Source organism: Chrysochloris asiatica, unplaced genomic scaffold, assembly GCF_000296735.1.
Source record: "Chrysochloris asiatica unplaced genomic scaffold, ChrAsi1.0 scaffold00025, whole genome shotgun sequence".
Lineage (NCBI taxonomy): Eukaryota > Metazoa > Chordata > Mammalia > Afrosoricida > Chrysochloridae > Chrysochloris > Chrysochloris asiatica.
The window spans coordinates 378428-399255 of record NW_006408543.1 but is presented as its reverse complement, the minus strand read 5'-3'; the positions used below and the strand labels follow the sequence as shown (position 1 = coordinate 399255).

At 54.2% G+C, this 20828-nt stretch overlaps 2 protein-coding genes across 2 annotated transcripts in view; both read left to right on the top strand.

Annotated features, from left to right (window-relative positions):
• PACS2 (phosphofurin acidic cluster sorting protein 2) overlaps nucleotides 1–9840 on the top strand; it is a 42295-nt gene extending 32455 nt beyond the window's left edge. Inside the window, exons 9-24 of the mRNA XM_006839595.1 lie at nucleotides 549–706; nucleotides 1506–1596; nucleotides 1751–1828; nucleotides 1997–2136; nucleotides 2465–2597; nucleotides 2718–2822; nucleotides 2933–3039; nucleotides 3259–3413; nucleotides 3894–4004; nucleotides 4139–4247; nucleotides 6130–6172; nucleotides 7622–7664; nucleotides 7806–7941; nucleotides 8437–8663; nucleotides 8760–8873; nucleotides 9722–9840. Of these exons, the coding sequence (XP_006839658.1) occupies nucleotides 549–706; nucleotides 1506–1596; nucleotides 1751–1828; nucleotides 1997–2136; nucleotides 2465–2597; nucleotides 2718–2822; nucleotides 2933–3039; nucleotides 3259–3413; nucleotides 3894–4004; nucleotides 4139–4247; nucleotides 6130–6172; nucleotides 7622–7664; nucleotides 7806–7941; nucleotides 8437–8663; nucleotides 8760–8873; nucleotides 9722–9840 (1869 nt within the window). The remainder of the gene's footprint in view (nucleotides 1–548; nucleotides 707–1505; nucleotides 1597–1750; nucleotides 1829–1996; nucleotides 2137–2464; nucleotides 2598–2717; nucleotides 2823–2932; nucleotides 3040–3258; nucleotides 3414–3893; nucleotides 4005–4138; nucleotides 4248–6129; nucleotides 6173–7621; nucleotides 7665–7805; nucleotides 7942–8436; nucleotides 8664–8759; nucleotides 8874–9721) is intronic.
• Nucleotides 9841–10026: 186 nt separating this feature from the next.
• LOC102823040 overlaps nucleotides 10027–20828 on the top strand; it is a 38659-nt gene continuing 27857 nt past the window's right edge. Inside the window, exons 1-7 of the mRNA XM_006839594.1 lie at nucleotides 10027–10035; nucleotides 10089–10145; nucleotides 10502–10552; nucleotides 10723–10894; nucleotides 12435–12674; nucleotides 12725–13298; nucleotides 13590–13788. Of these exons, the coding sequence (XP_006839657.1) occupies nucleotides 10027–10035; nucleotides 10089–10145; nucleotides 10502–10552; nucleotides 10723–10894; nucleotides 12435–12674; nucleotides 12725–13298; nucleotides 13590–13788 (1302 nt within the window). The remainder of the gene's footprint in view (nucleotides 10036–10088; nucleotides 10146–10501; nucleotides 10553–10722; nucleotides 10895–12434; nucleotides 12675–12724; nucleotides 13299–13589; nucleotides 13789–20828) is intronic.

The following is a 20828-nucleotide window of genomic DNA, read 5'->3' as shown; positions in this document are numbered from 1 at the left end:
TTCTCCCGCGGAGCGGCTGGTAGTTTCGAACCGCTGACCTTAAGGTTCACAGCCCGATTCGTAACCACTACGCTACCAGAGCTCCTTAGTAAATTGGGTAACTAGATGAAATGACAAGTTTCTAGAAACACACAACAGCCAAAACTGACTTAAGAAGAAATGGGAAGTCTGAACCTCCAGCAAACAAGGAGAATGGATGTAATCACAAACTTCCCAACAAAGAAAAGCCCAAGACCGAGCGGCTTGCCTGAATTCTACAAAACGTTCAAGGAAGAATCAATATCATGCCTTCCCAGACCCTTCCTTCAGCCCACGCACATGAAAAGGAGCAGCGTGGTGAGGTGGGTGGAATGCCCACTCGTGCCCAGTGCCCAGTGGTCGTACCGGGTGTCTGATCGTGTCCTTGAGAGTCTGCAGACTCTCTCATCCCTGGGTGTGTCTGACGGGTGACTGACGTGTGGCCAGTTGCTTAAGTGGTGACCTGAGTATCTGAAGACCCCATTTGGAGGCCTGGCCACATGGTCCTCACACGGTGTGGCTTGTCTCAGGTGCTGGACTCGGAGCAGGACCCAGCCGAGCACATCCCTGAAGTGGAGGAGGACCTGGACCTCCTGTATGACACGTTGGACATGGAGAACCCCAGCGACAGTGGCCCCGACATGGAGGACGACGACAGCGTCCTCAGCACCCCAAAGCCGAAGCTCAGGTGAGAGTGCGGAGGCGGGACCCTGAGGCCCCATGAAGTCATCCAGGGGGGTTCTGGGCTGGCTCTGGGCCCAGCAGACAACGAGGCTCTCCTGGGCCAGAGCAGTCCCACGTAACCATGGACAGTCCACAGGTACTGGAGCCGAGTGTGGGGGGCACTGGGAGGGCTGCTGAGGGTGGAGACACAGCATAGCAGCCAGGTTTGCCTTCAGGGAAGAGTCGGGGAGCAGTGACATCGGGGTGGGGAGTGAAGCAACACAGAGACCAGTGTGTCTCTGGGGCTCTTCTGTCCAGGGGGATTCCTGGGAAGCTGCACGGTGGAAGCATGGGGAGACAGTATGGTTCAGGGCTGGAGTGGGCAGTTGGGACCCAGTGCAGGGGAGCAGGAATAGGGATGTGGCCGCTCACGGCACTAGTGGTCAGAGGTTGGCTGGCCGGCTGGAGTCAGCACTGTGGACCCCGAGTGTGGTCCTTACTTAGTTCCAGGGATGGAGGCCCAAGACAGGCAGGAAGTTGTGGGGACCTTTGCTGTCCCATCCAGCCGATGCGGTCTCCATTCTTGAGCACTGACCCCCTCCGCCCCACCCCCTTCTTCCTGTTACCTGTGGAGCTGGGATCTCACCTAGCTGCCCACGGGGCTGCTCTGCTGACCAGCTGGCCAGGATCGGGCTACGGAAGCTCTGCCGCCAGCCTGCTGTTCCTTCCTACCTGGTGTTGGCTACCTCCAGGCAGAAGCAGGACATGAGGTCCGCCGAGGGTGGACAGGCTGCACATGGACAATCACTCTTCCCCTTCCCCAGGCCGTACTTTGAGGGTCTGTCACACTCCAGCTCACAGACGGAGATTGGCAGCACCTACAGTGCCCGGAGTCAGAGAGGACCGCCCAGCCCCGTGAGTGGACGGATGGGGTGGGACGCCCCTTGAGTGCTGATGTGAACACAGCAACACCTGCCCCTCCTGGGGCCACCCACCCCTACTCGGTGCCCCTCAGCGTCCCCCTGTGGAACTTGCCCCGCTTTACCCACTGTGATGGTCTCCTCCACAGGCCGAGGCCCCCGAGAAGACGAGGCCCCTGGGCAGCAGCCGGCAGTCAAGTGAGAGTGTCCCCGACATGGCAGTTCATGTAAGCCCCAGGCTCCCCCTGCCCCTGAGCTCCTGGGGTGGTGGTCACTGCCCATGGGGATGGTAGGCAGGTTAGATGCTAGCTTTCCTGAGCGGACGTTCAGGCACTCCTGGCCCCTCCCCTTGGTTTGGGAGTGTGCCCTTGGGCACTAACTGTCATTTTCCCCAGAGCACACCAGTCCGGGAACAGCCCGGGCCACCTGAGGACAGCCCAGAAGCAGGAGTGCCCATTGTGGACATGTTCACTGAGAGACTGCCGCCCAGCGGAAAGATCACCAAAACAGAGTCGCTCATCATTGCCTCCACCAGGTGGGGGAGGGGCTGAGGGGGTGTGGGCACCCTATGAGCTGGTGGTAGTGTCCGCTGCCCACCTGGGATTGGACCCTGCCCACGGTGCTGTAGATGAGGGGGTCTGACTGGGAGGGCTTGAGAAACGTGCTCTGAAGGTAGACGCCTCACCTTCTCAGCCCCCACCCCCACGCTTTCTGGACCCCTGCACTGTTTGCCTACCTCATCCCAGGTCAACACACAGCACGTACCAGTACAACCAGGTGGACAGGCCTGACCCTCCGGTTATTGAGGGGGTGTCACCACAGACCCCATCCCCACCCCAGCAGTGCGTCCTGTCCCCGCACAGGTCTGAGGGGAAGCAGGCTGGCCGCCGGGGCCGAAGCACATCCCTGAAGGAACGGCAGCCGGTCAGGCCACAAAATGAGCGGGCCAATAGCCTAGACAATGAGCGCTGCCCAGACACCCGGAGTCAGCTGCAGGTGGGGGCTGAGGTGGGGAGCAAAGTAGGAGCGGGGAGCGAGGTGGTGCCAGGAGGAGTCGGAGGTGTAGGGGGCTGGCAGAGGTGCCCGGAGGGTGTCATGGGCAATGTTTGGACCCAGATCCCCAGGAAAACTGTGTACGACCAGCTCAACCACATCCTCATCTCCGATGATCGGCTCCCAGAAAACATCATCCTGGTCAACACCTCCGATTGGCAGGGCCAGGTGGGCTGGCAACCCCATTGGCTGGGGAGACCTCCGAGCCCCGCCCCCAGGTGCCTGGTGGGCGTGGCCTCCTCTCCCACTGACCCCTGGTATCCCCGGCCCGCCTGTAGTTCCTCTCCGACGTGCTGCAGCGGCATGCGCTGCCCGTGGTGTGCACTTGCTCCTCGGCGGACGTCCAGGCCGCCTTCAGTACCATCGTCTCTCGGATACAGAGATAGTGAGTCGAGCAGGGCCCCTGAAGCCGAAGGGGAACATCCCAGATCTGCAGGGCCTTTAGCCTGGACTCAGGCAGCCTGCTCCACCGCGGACTCTGTAGGGTGGGGTGCAGGGCCTGGGGCCCGATGGCTCGCGGGTGGTCACCCTGGGCTGGAGCAGCGGCCCAGGATGGCTGTCCTAAGGCGCCTGTCCCCTCTCTCCGCACCTCGCGGGACCCTAGCTGCAATTGCAATTCCCAGCCCCCGCCCCCAGTGAAGATTGCAGTGGCCGGAGCGCAGCATTACCTCAGCGCTGTCCTGCGGCTCTTTGTGGAACAGCTGACCCACAAGACCCCTGACTGGCTCAGCTACATGCGCTTCCTTGTCATCCCACTGGGTGAGCAGCGCAGGTGGGATTCTGGGATGCCTGATGGCGCTGTCAGCTGGCTGAAAACAGGTGTTTTAGAGGCTCCGGCCGCCCCCGTGTGGTTACAGCGGCTCAGATTGCTTAACAGTGTCACACACATTTGCTTTATTTTTAACAGTTTTGGTAAATACTTACATTGCTTTTCTGAAGTGATTTATGAAGCCGCTCAAGTAGGATGACAGCTCTTGTGAGCTGGGCAGCCCACAACACACGTTTATGCAGAGCGAGGATTGATTATCAACCCTGGAAATCCTGTGTGATTTGTTAAAATTACTTTCATGACAAACATACCACACTGTAAGCTCCTGAGAAGTTGTGGATGACGATGTTTGTGAGAGCCGGGTGTCCCATGTGGGTGCTAACCTCAGCCTGTTGCTCAGAAGCCTGGGCTCCTGTCCAGAAGTCGGGAAAGGTCCCACGAGGTGACAGCTCTCCCGTCCTTGCTTGCAGGTTCGCACCCTGTGGCCCGGTACCTGGGCTCTGTGGATTATCGTTACAACAACTTCTTCCAGGACCTGGCCTGGAGAGACCTGTTCAACAAGCTGGAATCCCAGAGTGCAGGTAAGGGGGCGGCCACAGCAGCATCCTTCAGCACCGCCTGCAGGCTCCAGGCCTCCTCCCCTGCAGCCCACCTGCCCTTCATCCCCCCACCTCCCACCTACCCCAGCCTACTCGTCCCTGTGCGTCTCTTGCAGTGCAGGAAACCCCGGACATCGTGTCCCGCATCACGCAGTACATTGCGGGGGCTAACTGTGCCCACCAGCTGCCCATTGCAGAGGCCATGCTGACCTACAAGCAGAAGAGGTGAGGCGACTGGGGGTCAGCAGGGACCAGGGTGTTGACAGGGGTGGGGCCTTGCTGTAGCCCAGCCAAGCCGCCTCAGGGTGGGGTTTGTGTTCTCAGTCAGGGCTGGCCACATTCTCAGCTGGGGACAAGTGGGGGTCCCTGGGGCAACGCCAGGAGCCCAGGAGTCTGTCCTGGGGTTGGAGGCAACAGTTGGCCCGTGTCTAGTGTGGCCTCAGAGCAGCTCCACATGTGTGTGTCTGACATGTCCCACGATAGGAAGCTGCTCAGCTCTGTAGCAGGGACCAGGCTCCCCCGAAGTCATACCCTCTGGCTTTCGGGCACCCTGGCAGAGCAGTGGTCCCTTCCTAGAGGGCCGCAGGGGGTACTGCCAGTTAGAGGTGTGGTGAGCTGGAGTGAGAACTCGGGGGCCCTGGAGAACAGGGTGAGGGGGCACTCCTGGCTCTCCCACATGCCCAGGAAGCAAAGCGTGCCTGTCCCCAGCCCCACAGTGGTCAGTGAGCACAGTGCTGATGGGGCCAGCTGGAGACAGCCTTGGTGTATAGGCCCGTGGGCCCCTGCTGCCCGCCTGCTCATTTTGGGGGCAGCCAAGCAGCTCCTCAGTATGTCCGGACGTGCCTGAGGGCTTGTGCCTGCCTAACATATGTGTGTCTTCTCTCTTGGCCGCTTTCTGAAAAGGAAAAGGAACTTTCACTTTGATTTTACCCTGAGGTACCGGTGTCTCTGGTCCCCTTGTCTCTCCCCTGCCCCTGTCTCTCCTGGGCTGGTCTTGGGGGCTTGTTTAGCAACTTCAGCAGTGGGGTTTTCTGTCAGATTCTTGGCTGGCCAGGAGAGGCACTGTTTGGCCCTCAGCCCATGACAGATCCAGACCCTGCCGAGGGAGGAAGCTGGTTTCCAGAGCCTTCCTCTGCCTCTTCACTTAGTGAGCACCCCAGCTCTGCTCTGCTAAACAAACAACTCGGCACTGGAACACCTCCTACTGGGTGCTGGCCTGGCATGAGGTGGGCTGTGACTCTCAGCTCCCTGCTGTTGGCTCAGTTGGAGCGGCAAGGGTGGGGGGTGGTCCCTGCCTCTGTCTGGCAGCAGTGATCCCACCGGGGGGTGGGGGCGGGGCAGACCAGAGGCCCCTGACCAGCCCCCAGAAGAGCCCACAGGAGGGTTTCCTGGGCTCCTGGCTCCACTGCTGTCAGGCCGGGCATGGGGAGTGCAGCAGCTGCATGGCCCAGGGCAGCTTGGCTGAGTGGGCAGCGTCCTCCACTGTGGCCGTGTGTGCATCTCAGCCTGGCAGCATGCGGGCAGTCTCGTCTCGTGGCACACACGCTAGGGCTGGGCCTTGCGAGCCTGGAAGACGCGGGTGTTTGAGTTCTCTGCTGGACAGCACTCAGCAGACAGGTGTGAGCACACAGGTGAAGGGGTCCTCTAGGAGTGTGGACCCCATGTGAGGAGGAAAGGTGCCTCCACTGCCCAAGGCACAAACCTGGGTGGGACCAGAATTCTAATCACAGCCAAGCCTCTTGTCTGAGTGGCAGCTTTGCCGGCACCGCAGGTAAAGCTCCGGGATGACAGGGCCCGGTCCAAGCTGGGATCTCCACTCTGCCTCGACCACATTGCTACTGCTGCAGACCTGCCCACTGAGGTGCATTCAGGGCAGGCTGACAGCCTCGTGGGGACACGCTCAACTGTGAACCTGCAGGCCAGTAGAGAGTCACTAGTCCTGGGTGACCTTTTTCCCTCCAAACCGCTCCCCTCTGATGGACCCCTTCTGGCAGCTTGGAGATCATCACGGGTGCAGGCCAGGACGCACCTCGGAGGGAGTGGTCAGTCAGCCCCAGGGGCTTGTACTCAGAGGGTTTGTCACCAACTGTGTGTCTTCCCTCCTCAGCCCTGATGAAGAGTCCTCTCAGAAGTTCATCCCCTTTGTTGGGGTGAGTATGTCTGTAGGGTGAAGGCTGGACCTCCACTTTGCTCCCCTTCCTGCTATGTGCTGTCGGTTTGTTAAACTGAAGCTCACCTGCCACAGGCCTGGGATATCAGTCTCTGCTGAGATCATGATCAGAGATTTCAGAACCTCCTTCACAAATGTGAACTGAAGACATGCCTATAAATCGTCCCACCTTGCAGTGTAGGGCCGGCCCAGGGCTGTGGGTTCTCCCCAGTTGGCTTAGGGAGCTGATTGATCAAGGTGTAGGACAGACCTTGTTTGGAATGAGGGTGCCCTGAGTCTCAGTGTCCACCTCTCAGCCCGTCCTGGGTGTTGGGAGCTCTGTCACATGGTGCCAATCCCAGGACACAGACCAGGCACTTCTGTCCCCTGAGAGACCAGGCGATGAGAAGAGGGTTACTTGTGTCTGATGGTATATGGCTCACAGTAGAGTAATACAGTGGCTGCGTTTTCAGAAGAAGGTTTCCAAGCCAACCTTTGTCCTTTAAGTTAGGGACCAAATGCGTCAACTGTGAGATGAGAAGTGGCTTGTGGCTCTGAAGGTCCCCTCCCTCCCCTTAGTTATCACTTCAGAGGGCCTGCCAGCCAAGGTATTTACTGTGAGACCCTAGAGCAACTGCTGGCTCTAGCTCTCACTGTCCTCTGCCTTTCCCCTTTGTGCTCTGTCCCTGGGCAGGGAGGGGACACTCGTAGAGCAGCCTCGTCTACAGAACTTCCTGTGACAGCAGACACCTGCTGTGTCCAGTGTCCACTGTCAGCCACATATGATGCCCCAGCACTTGAAATGTGACCGTTGTCACTGGAGAGCTGAACACTTCACAGTAGTGGAGGTGGTGGTGTGCCATCGAGTCGGTTCCAACTCATGGTGACCCTATTTAGGGCTTCTAAAGCTGTGCACTTTTTACGGGAGCAGAAAGTCTCACCTTTCACCCAGGCCCTTCACGTTATTTAAACTTAAAGCATCGTAACCACTTCTGACTGCCTTCAGTCCACGGCTGCAGCTCCAGCCTGGTGCCAGGTCTACAACCTGCCTGACTTGGGGGGCTTTCTCATGCCAGGACTCTCAGCTCAGGGTCCTCTGGAACTGGCTGCTTTGATGCCGTCCTGGAGGTGAGAGTTCTGGTTGTTAGGAAAAGTCCAAGCACAAGGCACCTCGGGCTTCTCCCACTTGTCGACCGCTTGTGTGTCCAGGGCTGAGTCTGGAGCTAAGCATAGCTTGAAGGTGTTGTCTCCAAATGTAGGGTGTCCAAAATATGATGAGGTCTTCCAGACTGTGCGTCTCTGCCATGGCCAAGTTGTGGCCTCCCACAGACCCAGAGGCAGAACCATTCTGAGCTGCGATCGTGCCCTCATGCAGGGGCAGGACCCGGGGCTCTCGGGTTGTGGATGTGTGGTGGAGGCCTGTCTCCAGTGGGCATGCATTGCTTTCTAGGTTGTGAAAGTCGGCATAGTGGAACCGTCCTCTGCCACATCAGGTAATGACCCTTCTCTGCCCTTGTCCCCAAGCCCATGGAGTGTCTGGTCCCTTTTGGCCCCAGGACAAGCGGGTAATTCTATTCAGTGGCACACAGAGGAGTGGGGAGGGGCTCACTTCCTGCTGCTGCTTCCTCCCACAGGTGACTCTGATGATGCAGCTCCCTCCAGTTCCAGTGTGCTCTCCTCTACCCCACCGTCCATGTCCCCGGCTGCCAAGGAGGCCTCGCCCACCCCGCCCTCATCCCCATCTGTTAGCGGCAGCCTGTCTTCCCCTAGGTAACCGGCCCGCTCTCCCCAAGTGTTGCTCCCATAGCAGTGATGACACAGGCTGCCTTGGGGACTTCATGTCATCTCGTGGCCGGCAGGCTAGAGCCCAGGAGTGGCCGGGTTCCTTGAGGCCCTGGGGGGAGTGAGCAGGACTTAACTGCTAGCAGGTGGGATCTTGGTGGGGACCTGCTTGGACAGCCATAAAACTGTGCCCAGAGCAGAACTACACCCTGATCCAGGCAAAGCTGCCCCCATCTAACAGGCCCCCTGTGTCATTTATGGGGGCATTGTGGACAGGTGAGCCAGGACCACAGGGGTCAGGGGGTGGGATTACAGGTGGGAACCCTTGTCACCATATCAGGCAGTTTCAGTGTTTAATTCACCAAAGGAGAATACGTTTGTTTGTTTGGTGATGATGTGGGGGCCACTGCTTCCTTACTGGCCACCTGGGATGGTGAAGTCGCCCTGCCCTTACCGTGTGCCCCTTCCCACTCCTTTCTGCAGCCAAGGGATCGGTGCCGAGCTGATGGGGCTGCAGGTGGATTACTGGACAGCCGCGCAGCCTGCCGAGAAAAAGAGAGACGCTGAGAAAAAGGACCTGCCCACCGCCAAAAACACGCTCAAGTGCACTTTCCGGTCCCTGCAAGTCAGCAGGCTGCCCAGCAGCGGCGAGGCCTCAGCCACGCCTACCATGTCCATGACTGTGGTCACCAAGGAGAAGAACAAGAAGGGTGAGGTGGGGGGTCAGCCAGTGGCGGGGGGGACCGCACGGGGAGTGACTGTCAGCAGTTGCACAGGGGGCGCTCAGAGTGGTCCTTCCTTCCTAGTGATGTTCTTGCCCAAGAAAACCAAGGACAAGGACGTGGAGTCCAAAAGCCAGTGCATCGAGGGCATCAGCCGCCTGATCTGCACCGCCAAGCACCAACAGACTATGCTTCGGGGTGAGCGGCACTGGGGGGCGGGGCCAGATGGCCGGGGCGGGGCCAGATCTGCACTGCCAAGCACCAGCTGAATATGCTTCTGGGTGAGAGGCACTGGGGGTGGGGCCAGAGGGCAGGGGCGGGGCCAGATCTGCACCGCCAACCACCAGCAGAATATGCTTGGGGTGAGCGGCACTGGGGGAGAGGGGCGGGGCCAGAAGCCCGGCCCCTGGAGAGGCTGCAGGCAGTCAGGTGAGACCGGAACGGAGATCCCTACGGTGGTCCCTCCTTGCGATGGCTTCTGCGCTTGGTTGCTGACTTGAGTTCGGCTGTTGCAAAGCTGGGAAGACGCCGTTGGTTTTGCCTGTGAAAGGGGAGACTCAAGCCTGAGCTACATTGAGGCAGCATTTCATGTTTTAATTCTCCAAAGGAAAATGCTTTTGTTTGCTTGGTGATGAGATATATATTATCTGTCTTCCTGCGCATTTTTATGAAGTGCTTAGCTGTATCTCAAATTCTGAGAAATAATTTTTGTACCCTCTCTGCTTTTTTCTTTAAATGGATTTGTATATTTCAAATTGTCTTTTTACAAGAGGCCTAGCAGTTGAGTTTTGGGATGTGGAAGTCAGCTTCTGCCCTAATCTGGGTATTTCCCAGTGGAATTACTTGAGATCCTGAGGTTACAAAACCAGTTGCCGTGGTCGGTAGGGTACCACCCACTCATCTCTCTCCTCCCTGCTACAGCTCAGAGAGTCACAAGGGGCAAGCAGATCCAGTGCTGCCCAGGGTGGCCATGCCCGCAGAGGACCCTCTCCCCACACCACCCTTTGCAGCAGCCAGTGGCTCAGCTCATGTCCTTCTGTCCACAGTTCTCATCGATGGAGTGGAGTGGAATGACGTCAAGTTCTTTCAGCTGGCTGCCCAGTGGTCATCCCATGTCAAGCACTTCCCCATCTGCATCTTTGGACACTCCAAGGCCACCTTCTAGCTCCCATGGCCCTGAGGAGCGAGCCAGCAGAGGGCCACACAGGGACAGCCACAGGCTACCATCCCATCAGCACCCTATCCTGCGAGGCCGCCACACCGAAGCCTGCTGCTTTGTGTTAACGTTTCAGTTCCCTACAGAGACAGGCGCTTAAACAGAGAAACGGTCTCAAGTATGAATGTACTTACAATGTGGGAAGTAACGGGCGGTTCCCAGGCAGGGGGCCGAATACTACCCTGCTTTTTAACCAGTATGTTCTCGGGGGAGCTGGGAGGTCTGAGCGGACACTGTTGAGCTTGGAGAACCAGGTGAGGTGGCTTTGGTTTGCAGGGGCTCCTACCCAGAGCTCCGCAGCTACAAGGGCACTTGTCTTCACCCCCTTGCTTCGTGAAGCAGGCCTCTGCTTTCTCAGGTAGCCTGCACAGGTGAGGGCCCTCCTGTGTGCACAGGTGAGGGGCCTGGTAATAGCACTTAGTGGTCAGAAGCCCAGGGCTCACAGCTAGGGAACAGTGTCCTTCCTGTGGGCCAGGCCATGCCTAGCAGGCCTTGTGTTGGGAAGATGCTGAGGTACAACAGCAGGGCAGTCACAGCCCAGCCCTGGGCCCCACCACCCCACTGAGCTGGGGGTGCAGCCACTGGGTCACTGGGTCCCTTTTCTTCCCAGATGCCTCCCCTAGTGCCACCCACTCCTGGTCCCCCAGTAAACTCCAGCTTGGTGAGTCAGTGGAGGTTTTATAGTCGCAGATATTTTTAATGCTTTTAAATACATGTTACAGTGTAGCTACCAAACAGATACTGTTCTGACAACCAGCGCCCGCTGGGGTGAGGGCAGAACCAGCAAGATGCCCCCGCCCCTGCCCCCCTGCATCCTGCCTCGCACTGCAGGCCCTCAAGACCTGCCCACTCCCTTGGACTGATCTGGAAAATGCTGCTGGGCTTCTGCGTGCTCACCTGGTGCCCAAACTCAGCCAGCACAGGGGGCTTCTGAGGCTGTGGGCCAAGCCCCTGCAGTTCCCAGTACCCCGCTTAAGTGTCCCAGATGCCAACCTGGGACTAGGTGAGATGCTGCTGGGGTCACCAGGACGCACTCCCCCCAACCCCAGCCCAGCCCCCTGCTGCTAGCTGTGAGACACCAGGGCTGGCCCAGGGTGCCTGGGTGGAGATTCAGGATCGTGATGAACATGTAGACAGGTGGCAAAGTGCCAGGTGTGTGTCTCACCTGCACAATCTTACACGTGGTCTGACTGGAAGGGGCAGCCTCTTGGGGTCCAGGAGCCCAAAGTACACCCAGGGCCGAGTTCTCATCCTGGGGCAGGCCCCAGCCTCTACTGGCCACCCCCATACCCCTAGATCTCCTTGGGAAGAACCCACCGACTGGCCCTCCCTGGGACAGGGCAGGCCCACCTGGGGGGCTCAGATTTGCTTTCCTAAGCTGGGTTACCACTGGTGGGTGTGATGGGAAACAGTGCCAAATGTAGGGTGGGTGTGGGTACTCCCAACCCACAGAGCAGCTGCCAGGGTCACAGGTTCCCCACACCCAGACCCCCACCCCCACTCCCAGATGAGAGAGGCTGTTTTTCTCTGCCTGCCCCCCCCTTCCTCAGGTGTGTGCAGCATGCTGAGATGGGGGGCAGAGGGGAAACACAGAGGTATCTCAGTTCCCTGCCTGGGCCCAGCCAGGCCTCACAGGAGGGGAGATCCCGCCAGGGTTCTAGGGTGGGACCAGTGGGACCAGGCGGGGACCAGAACTGGGCCAGGGGCTCTAACCCAACTTCATCCACTTGGTACACCCTGATCTAGCTCCGGCTCCTGACCCCCTTCCCTGTGCCCTAGTGCCCCCACCAGTGGGCTTAAGGACTTGTTTACTTCTTGGCCAGTGTCTTCCCAAAGGTCAGACTCAGTAGGGAAAGGATGGCGGTGACATGCCCCCAACTTGGCTTTCTAGTGGCGCTGTCCCACCCTGCCCCCCGCTGCTCACCCACCCTCTGTGCCCTGTGGGAGTAGCAGGTGGATTCCAATGCCTGTGACTCAGGGAGACCAGGCCATGCTAACCCCTCTGTGCCTCGGTTTCCCATCAGTTACAAAGGGGTGGTGCTAACACTGCCCCTGCCTACCTCATGGAGTTGTTCTGAGGATACACGGAAAAGCACTTTGTTCCTGAAAGAAAGATGACGACGGAGAAACCAAAACAGCCTGTGACTGAGCCTGCGGGCCCTGGGGAGGCACGAGGGACCCCGGGGCTGCAGGTCACTCTCGGGGCTGGTCCTCGCGGTCAGCAGTGGGCTGTATGGATGCAGGGCGACGGGCCCCGGGCCTGGCCTTGCCCACGCGATCCCCAAGACCCACAGCCCGCTTGGTGATCCCTCTTCCTGGACGAGGCCTGACCCTGCGGACCCCTCCCCGCCCGGAGTGCATTGTTGGGTTTCTGGTTGTTACATGTTGCTAGGTTTTTTTTTTGCTTTTTTAATGGAAAACAGGATTAATGTAAATAACCTTTTTGGGGAACAGATTCTAATCTGTCACGTCTGTGACCATGTGGACTATTTTAAGGTGCTGATGCGACACTAATAAACCTGGAGGGGCGCCCCCGGGCCTAGCTCGGCTGCTGTGTGCTTCCTCTGCGCGGCCCGGGGCCTCCTGGGGGCAGGGAGGGGAGCGGGGCCCAGACGAGGCCCGGAGAGGGTCGGGAGAAGACGCAGGGGGCTTGGGTGGATATGTCCACTTGGTGACTCCTAACGGCCGGAGGCCACGACGCCGGCACGGACCGGAAGCGGAAGGGCGGGGCCTGGCCGTACCGTTGTGGACACGCACCCCCCCTTACCCTTACCCACCCCTGAGTCTGAAGTGGGCTCCTGACCCCCACACCCTACTGATCCCTTTCCCGAAGCCGCAGTGGACCCCAACTCCCCTCCCCGGCCCCTTCGGGCCTTAGCAGACCCCCAGCCCACCCCCACTGGCCCCTCTAAACCTGCAGGGGACCCCCGCCCCTCTTCGCAGGATCCTGAGGACACGGTGGACCCCCACCTCCTCCTGCTGATTCCAACCCGCAGTGGATCCCTACCCACGCCCCCCGCTGACTCTTCCGAGCCACAGTGGCCCCCTACCCCGCACCCCAGGTCTCACCGGACCTGTGGTGGCTCCCCTTTTGACCCTTCAACCTGTGCCCCCACTATCCCTCCTAGGCCTCCTGGTGGCACTCTGGTGACACCCTGCCCGCCGAGTGCCCCCTCAGCCAGCCCTTGCCAGGCAGCACAAACCCCCTGTAGAGGGGCCGGTGGAACGGGGTCCACTTCCACCTCTTCACCTCTCCGGGTCCTCGGACCTGCGTTAGGATGTGGCCAGGGGCACGCTGAGGTGAGTGTCACAGCCGGCCAGGGGCTCTCAGTCCGGGAGGACAAAGACTGCCAGGGCCACCGGCGCCTTGGTTCTATATACGGCCCTAGACAGGGTCCCAGAGAACCGTCAGAAGAGATGCCCAGGCCTAGACGGAAGAAGTTTTGATAGAGGGCAGATGGTTGATAGAGGACGGAGGTTGGCTTCTGGGACGAGGAGGGCTGAGGGCTGCGAATCCCAGGGGGAGGCAGCCAGAGACGGGGGTCCCTGGCACCCGGACGCCCTGGCTTGAGGCTGCCCAGCTACATCTGCCAGTGGTTCACAGCTGGCCCCAGAGGGCACCCTACACTGCCACCACCTGTCTTGGGGACCAGGTGGCCTCAGGGATTTGCCCCACTCAACCCTTATCCTTCCTACAGAGCCTCAGAGGTACAGATGAGTAGCCTGCTAGGGCTGGAGATGGACGACAGAAAGCCGAAGGGCCCACCGGGGAAGGAGACAGAGGGACTGAGCCCCTCAGAGCACGGGCACCCCTCCACCCAGGGGGGTCCTTCAGCGGCCTGGGGTCAGCCCAGAGTGCAGAGTGGTACCCAACATGGACTCCAGACTCAAGATTGGGTAAGCTCGGGTGGGCACCCTGGGAAGTAGCTGTCTGTCCACCACCACCTACGCCACACGGAGACCCTAATGACAAAGGCCTTGGTGTTGGGGCCTATGGGTGTTGGTCTTCAGGGCGTCCCAAAAGCCTAGATGGGACCTGAGGTTCTGCTAGGCCACCACGGGGCATGAGGAGAGGGTGACCTGGTGGTCTCCTGGGGCCAGGCGTCTGCAGGGCAATCCAGAGGGCACCACTGGACGTCCATGAAGACATCTCGTGACAGACAGTCAAGGCTATGGACACATTAAATGGTCCTCAGGAAGGGCAGGGCGAGGAAGGGCCAGGAGGGTCCGTGGCTGTGTGTCTCTGCTAATTGGGCTGGGATCCACAGAGAGGAATCCCAGTGGTGGAAGGCAGGAAAGGGCCCAGATGATTCCCTAGCTTCTAGTGTGGGGGCAGAGCACACGTCAATTCCCTGTGGGACAGCTACTTTCTCCCTCCCTGCCCCTAACCCTAGGGGAGATCCCACCAGTATTGTCCCCAGCAATGGCCTCTCTCTGACTTTATCCCACGAGATATCCCCTTAGTCTTCTCCAGGGCTTTTCCTTTGGGGGTGACTAAGACATGGAATACTCTTCCCCCCAAGCTTGTCAGGCTTGGCCCCTTCGGTCACTTCCCACATGCCCCTTTCCCCCAGATGGCAAACAGAACACAAGCCCTTGGTTTCCTCTGTCCTGTCCTAGCCCAAGCTGTCCCAGTGCTGTGGTCACTACACTCCCCAGCATCCACCCAGTGTCAGACACTGCACAGAAGGGGCAACCTTGCGCAGAGGACTGAGGTCCAAGGAGGCATTGGGAGAAACCTCCCCTCCCCACCCCAACCCCACCCAGAGTATCCCAAGAGAAGAAGGCTGACATCCGGCTGGTCCAATATATCGGGAGCATGAAGTGACCACACAGGGCTCATGAGAGGCCAAGAGTGGCAGGGGAGGTCAGCAACAAGGGTTGGTGGCCACACCATGGGATGTTACGAGTTTGGAAGGGCAGCCACTGAGCCCCAATATGTTCCACCTTTAAATACAAACTAACAGCCAGGGTCATGAGACACTTGAAGGAAACCTCTATCAGGAAAGAAAAAGACGCAGAGAAAAAGGGATCAGAAGTAACGCAAGCTGTGCTAGGTAGAGCCCAAGAGAGTCCCCAGTGTGCTGGGCAGGAAAGGGTGCAGCCACTGCCCATGGGGTGGTCTGATTGTGTGCCTGATCCCAAGGGAACCAACCAAGATCCAATCCTTTGAGAAATCAGGAGAGGGGCAAGACAAATGTCCAGAAATCAATATCCTTTATCTATGGAAACCTCAGACAAAAGAAACAGGAGTGGAAAAGGCTGGCTTACATGTGGCAACAGAAAGAAATGAGCAACACCTGTTGGAAGAAAACTTTAAACCATTCCCACCACTTTAAGGAGAGTCTTGGGCAAGGTAAAGATCCTGAATGGAAAGATGCAACAGAGCTGGGAAGTCTCCCTAAGGCATCATGTGAATTTAATGAAATCACAACAAAAATGCTTAAAGGTTGTTTGTCAATCTGACAAACGGTTGGAAGTTCATCTGGAAGCGTGGGGGTGGGGTGGGGTGCTGTCAAGCCAGTCCTGGTGCCTAGTGACCTTGCAGAGACTTACCCTAAAGGCTGTAAGTCTTTCCAGGAACAGAAAGCTTTGTTCCTCCTATGGAGGAGAGCAGCCCAACATGAAACCCACTACACCACCACGGTTCTTTCCAGGAAAAACAGGCAAGCAAATTTAACCCAGTGGCTTCAGTCCCAGCAGCTATCCTGCCAGGCGTTAAAGCTACAAAATCCATGAACAACAGAACTGACAGAGATCCCCAAGGTGACTGGCTGTCTTCAAGCAGGAAGCCTCTCAGGTCAGTGGGGAAGAGACAGACTTCTCAATGAATTACGCCAGGCACCTCGGCAGATAGTTCGGAAAAAGAAACGGATAGTCAGATCTCTCATTGGACACCAGGAAACATTCCAAATGGATCCGAGATCTAAGTGTGAAACAAAAGGATACCATAAATGAACTAGAAGAAATGCTGAGCAAAATCCTTTTTTTTCTCACAATAATGATTTTACACAATATTTCTTCTTTTATGATTGACTGATTTTCCTCAGTCGGAGTCCTGGTGTGGCAGAATCAGTTTGAATCATAAGGTCGGTGATTCAAACTTAGCAGCCACTCCTTGGAAACCCTATACAGGGCTGCTATGGATCTGAACGGACTCAATGGTACTTAACAACCACAAATTTTACTCAGCATACTGTCCTCCAAGTTCATGTACGTTATGAGATGTCTTGCAGATTCATTCTTATTCTTTAACGTTGCCCAGTGGCCATGGTGTCCCCATTCTTCCATTGGTGGGCATTGAGTTGTTTGTATCCATTTGCTGTTGTGAATGTTCTGTGATGAACATGGGTGTTGTGAATGTGATGAACATGGCTCTTTTCTCTAGGATATACACCAAGTAGAAGGATTTCTGGGGCGTTTGGTATTTCTGTTTCCAACTTTCTGAGGAAACGCTGGGCCTTTTCCACCAGGGTTGCACCTTTTGCCATCCCACCAGCAGTGTGGGAGGTGCCAGTCTCCATAGGAGATGCCAGTCTCCACAGGAGGTACCAGTCTCCATAGAAGGTGCCAGTCTCCACAGGAGGTACCAGTCTCCACATTCTGGCCAGCATTTGTTGTTTTTTGAACTTTGCTGTTAATACTTGGATGAAATGGTATCTCATTGTTTTGATTAGCATCTTTCTTGTAGCTGATGAGTGTGAGCATTTCTTTGTATGTGTGTTGACATCATGAATGTCTTCTTTGGTGAAGTGTTTGTTCATGTCTTCTGCCCATTTTTATTTGGATTATTGATCATTTTCCTGTTGAGGTGTTGAAGATTTTTATAAATTTTAGACTTGTGATAATGTTGTTGTGAAGTGCCATCGAGTCAGTTCCAATTCATAGTGACCCTGTGTAGGGTTTACGTAGGAGTAGCTAGTGGGTTTGAACTGCCGATCTGTGGTCAACAGTACAGTGCTTATCCTACAGTGCCACACCAGGACTCCAGAGCTGTGATATAGAGACCTTTAAAATTAAACCTCAAAGTTCAGAAGCCATTAAAAAAATTTCTTTTATATAAGATGGATATATTTAACTACATGTGGTAAAAAACAAATAAAAATATCTACGGATGCAGAACCCATGCCAGGAGCAAGGTCAAAAGATTATTGATTTATACTTTTATAATGTATAATATAAACATAATAGTATAATAAAAAGGGGGGGGCTAAAGGAATTAAAAACATCTATGTCAGTAAAAGGACACACCTTTCTAATATATAAAATGTGAAGCATCAAAAACACCAGCAGCCCCGTGTTTTGCAGAACTGAAGGATCGAACAAACAAACCCTCCATAGCAAAGGGACTACAAGAGATCCACCATTATCCAAAAAGATGTTCAGTTTTCCCTCACCATAAGAAAAACAAATTGAAGCGATGCTAAGATGCTATTCTATTTACCTATCAGATTGGCAAAAATCTGAAAACCCAGCCCCATCCTTTGGGCAAAGCTGTGGGGTGGCAGGACTACAGGATGATGAGAAGTGGGTTGATGGCTGAGGGTTCTGCGGCACTGACCCCTCTCACCCGGCAGCAGCCCCACGTGTGGGTGTTTATACACAGACAGTTATTGACAGTGCAAAGCTGGAAACACCAAGCATCACTCACAGGAAATGTTTCTATAATATCAAAGGCCACTTCCTACCTCTGACAGGAAAAGCTGCTCTGCGGAGGTGCAGAAAAAACAGAGAAGGAGCTTTTGCGGAGGAGCGCAAGCGTTTTGGATCTTGTATAAGGCTCCGGGCACCGGTTTCCAGTGCCCACCTGTGGAGAAATCTGCCCGTGGAAGCAAAATACGGCGATTTCTGAATAGATCGGACAGCCTGGACTGAGGTCAGAGGGCGGAGGGCGGGTCCACAGCCAAGCTGAGGCAGTGACCCAGTGCTGGAAGCCTGGGAGCTACATCTGGAGGGAGAGGTGTGGCCGATTTTTCATTTTTCACTTATCTTTCCTCTTCTCCCCGATTGCGCCCTCGCTGCCCAGGCCAGACACCTTTAGGCGGGCGGGAGCACAACCCCCAAAAGGGTCCAGCATTGCACCCGCAGTCTTCCCACGGCACAGAGAGGAGTCCTGCAGGCAGCTGCTTATGACGTCTGACACTGGGACCCAGCCCTAAAGTTGAGCTGGGCGAGACCCTTTATCCCTACCTGCACAGCAAAGGCTACTGGACAGTCAATTATGATTTTATTTTTGTTTTTGATTGGTGGTTTTTGTCTCTGCTTTTATATTATTTCTGTTTTTGGTCCTTTTGGTCTCACTCTTTTCCTGGAAATGGGAGCTTTCTCCCCCAACCTTACCCAAGAAGAAACAGCAATTGTGCTCATATAGCCAAGCTACAAGCACACCCTGGAATGTCCCACCATCTGGACAAGAGCCAATACCAGCTTCTAGGCATTACACGTGAAAAGGGAAGTCTATCTCCAGATCACATCCACCAGGAGATGCTCAGTAAGCTTAACAACAAAGCAACATACATCCGTTTAAGCATTAAAAATCCATGTAACTACTGAAAATGTCCAAGAAAACACAATTAAAGATCTCAACACATGTCCCAAAACAGAAAAAAGTAACTGAGACAAATGAGCTGGAAGCAGATACAGACTTCCCAGTAGAAGAGCAGGCTCTGGATCTGCCTGAGAAGGAATTCAGAAGAATGACATGAAAACAAATTCAAATGCTCCGAAAAGGGGTGGAGGAAAATTAGGAAGAAGTCAGGAAAGTGCTACAAGAGCAATCAAACAAGATAGATATGGCACTGGAAACACTCCAAACCTGCAAAAAGAAGTTCAGATGATTAATAATAAAATATCAGAAATGGACAATACACTGAAAAGGCAAAGGAGTAGAATGGAAGAGATGGAAGCCAGAACCAGCGAACTGGAAGACAAATCTCTCAATACTGCTAAGATAGAAGAGCAAGAAGAAAAAAATCTGAAGAGAGCCTAAGATTTATGCTGGATAACATGAATAAAAATAACTTAAGAATTGTTGGCGTTCCATAACAGGAAGAATCACGGAAGTCCACAGAGGAGATAGTTGAGGAACTACTGGAAGAAAATTTCCCTAACATCTTTGAAGGATGTTAAGATAAATGTTCAAGAAGCTGAATGAACCCCAGGAAGGGTAGACCCCAAAAGAAAATCACCAAGACATATAATAATCAAGCTCTCCAAAATCAAAAACAAGGAGAGAATCCTAGAAGCAGCCAGGGAAAAGAGAAGTGTAACCTACAAAGGCAAGCAAATCAGATTAAGCTCTTAACTTCTCAGCAGAAACCATGCAGGCAAGAAGGCAATTGGGAGACGTATATAAAACCCTAAAAGAAAAAAAAAACTACCCACCAAGAATCATCTATCCAGCAAAACTGTCAACCAAATAATGATGGTGCAATGAAAACATTCAGGATAAAAAGAAGCTAAGAGATTTTGTCAAAGCCAATCCAGTGCTTCAAAACATCTTCAAGGGAATTATTTGGAATGAAAACCAGCAAGAACAGACAACAACCAGAGATTGACAGACATGGCAACACCACCTGGAACTCAGTCAACAGATAGAGTTCAGAACAGAACAAAATTCCAACAATGAACTCAGAGGACCTGTGAGGCCAATCAAATATAAAAATATTAACAGTGTCAAAGAAGGGAAAAATACAGGAACAGAGATCCAGGTGGTGAGGAGGTCAAGTAGATTTCAGGATACAATTGTTGTTGTGAAGTGCCATCAAGTCAGTTCCGACCCATAGTGACCCTGTATAGGGTTTCCAAAGAGCAGCTGGTGAGTTTGAACTGCCGACCTTGCAGTTCAAATGGCTTTGCAGTCTGGCGCATTAATCCATAGCACCACACCAGGACGCTGCAGGATACAATAGACTGTCTTAAATGCAGGGAAAACTTAATGGACTATAGGGTAACTCCAAAGAAAATTAATACTTCACAACTTACCATGAAAATGAAGATCCAAGTAGAACAAGGAAACATTAAAACTAAGAAGAAACTGACAAGAATTAGCACATGAACTCAACACAAGAAGACATGCAGAGTAAACAAATGAACAGCACCACAAAATTAACATAATGACAGGAATTAATTAATATCTATCGATAATTACATTGAATGTCAATGGATTAAATGCACCAGTGAAGAGACAGAGCATAGCAGAATGGATAAGAAAACAAGGCCCTTCAATATGCTGCCTGCAAGAGACACACCTTACACACAAAGACAAAAACAGACTAAAAGTTAAAGATGGAAAAAAATTTACCAAACTAACTGCAATTTAAAAAAAAAAAAAAAAGCAGGAGTGGCAATACTAACCTCTGATAAAGTAAACTTTAAGGCAAAAACCAGCGTAAGAGATAAAGAAGGTCACTATCTCATGATGAAAGCCAATTGAGCAAGATGACATAACCCTAACATAACATATCTATGCTTCCAATGAAAGAGCACTAAGATATATGAAGAAAACCTTACTAGAACTGAAGAAAGAAATATATAAATTATATAATTATAATGGGAGATTTTAATACGCCACTTTCAAAAAGGGATAGAACAATCAGAAAGAAACTCAACAAAGTTACAGAGGAACTAAACAACACAATCAACCAACTTGATCTCATAGATGTGTACAGAGCATTCAACCCAACAACACAATATACATTCTTCTTCAGTGCACATGTAATATTCTACAGAATAGACCATGTGTTAGGTCACAAAGCAAGCCTCCGTAAATTTACAAACATCAAAATACTACAAAGCATCTTTTCAGACCACAATGCCATAAAACTAGAAATCAACAATAAGAAGACCAAGGAAATAAAGTTGAATACATGGAAGCAATAACACCCTGCTGAAAAACGACTGGATAATAGAAGAAATTACACATGAATTCAGAAAGT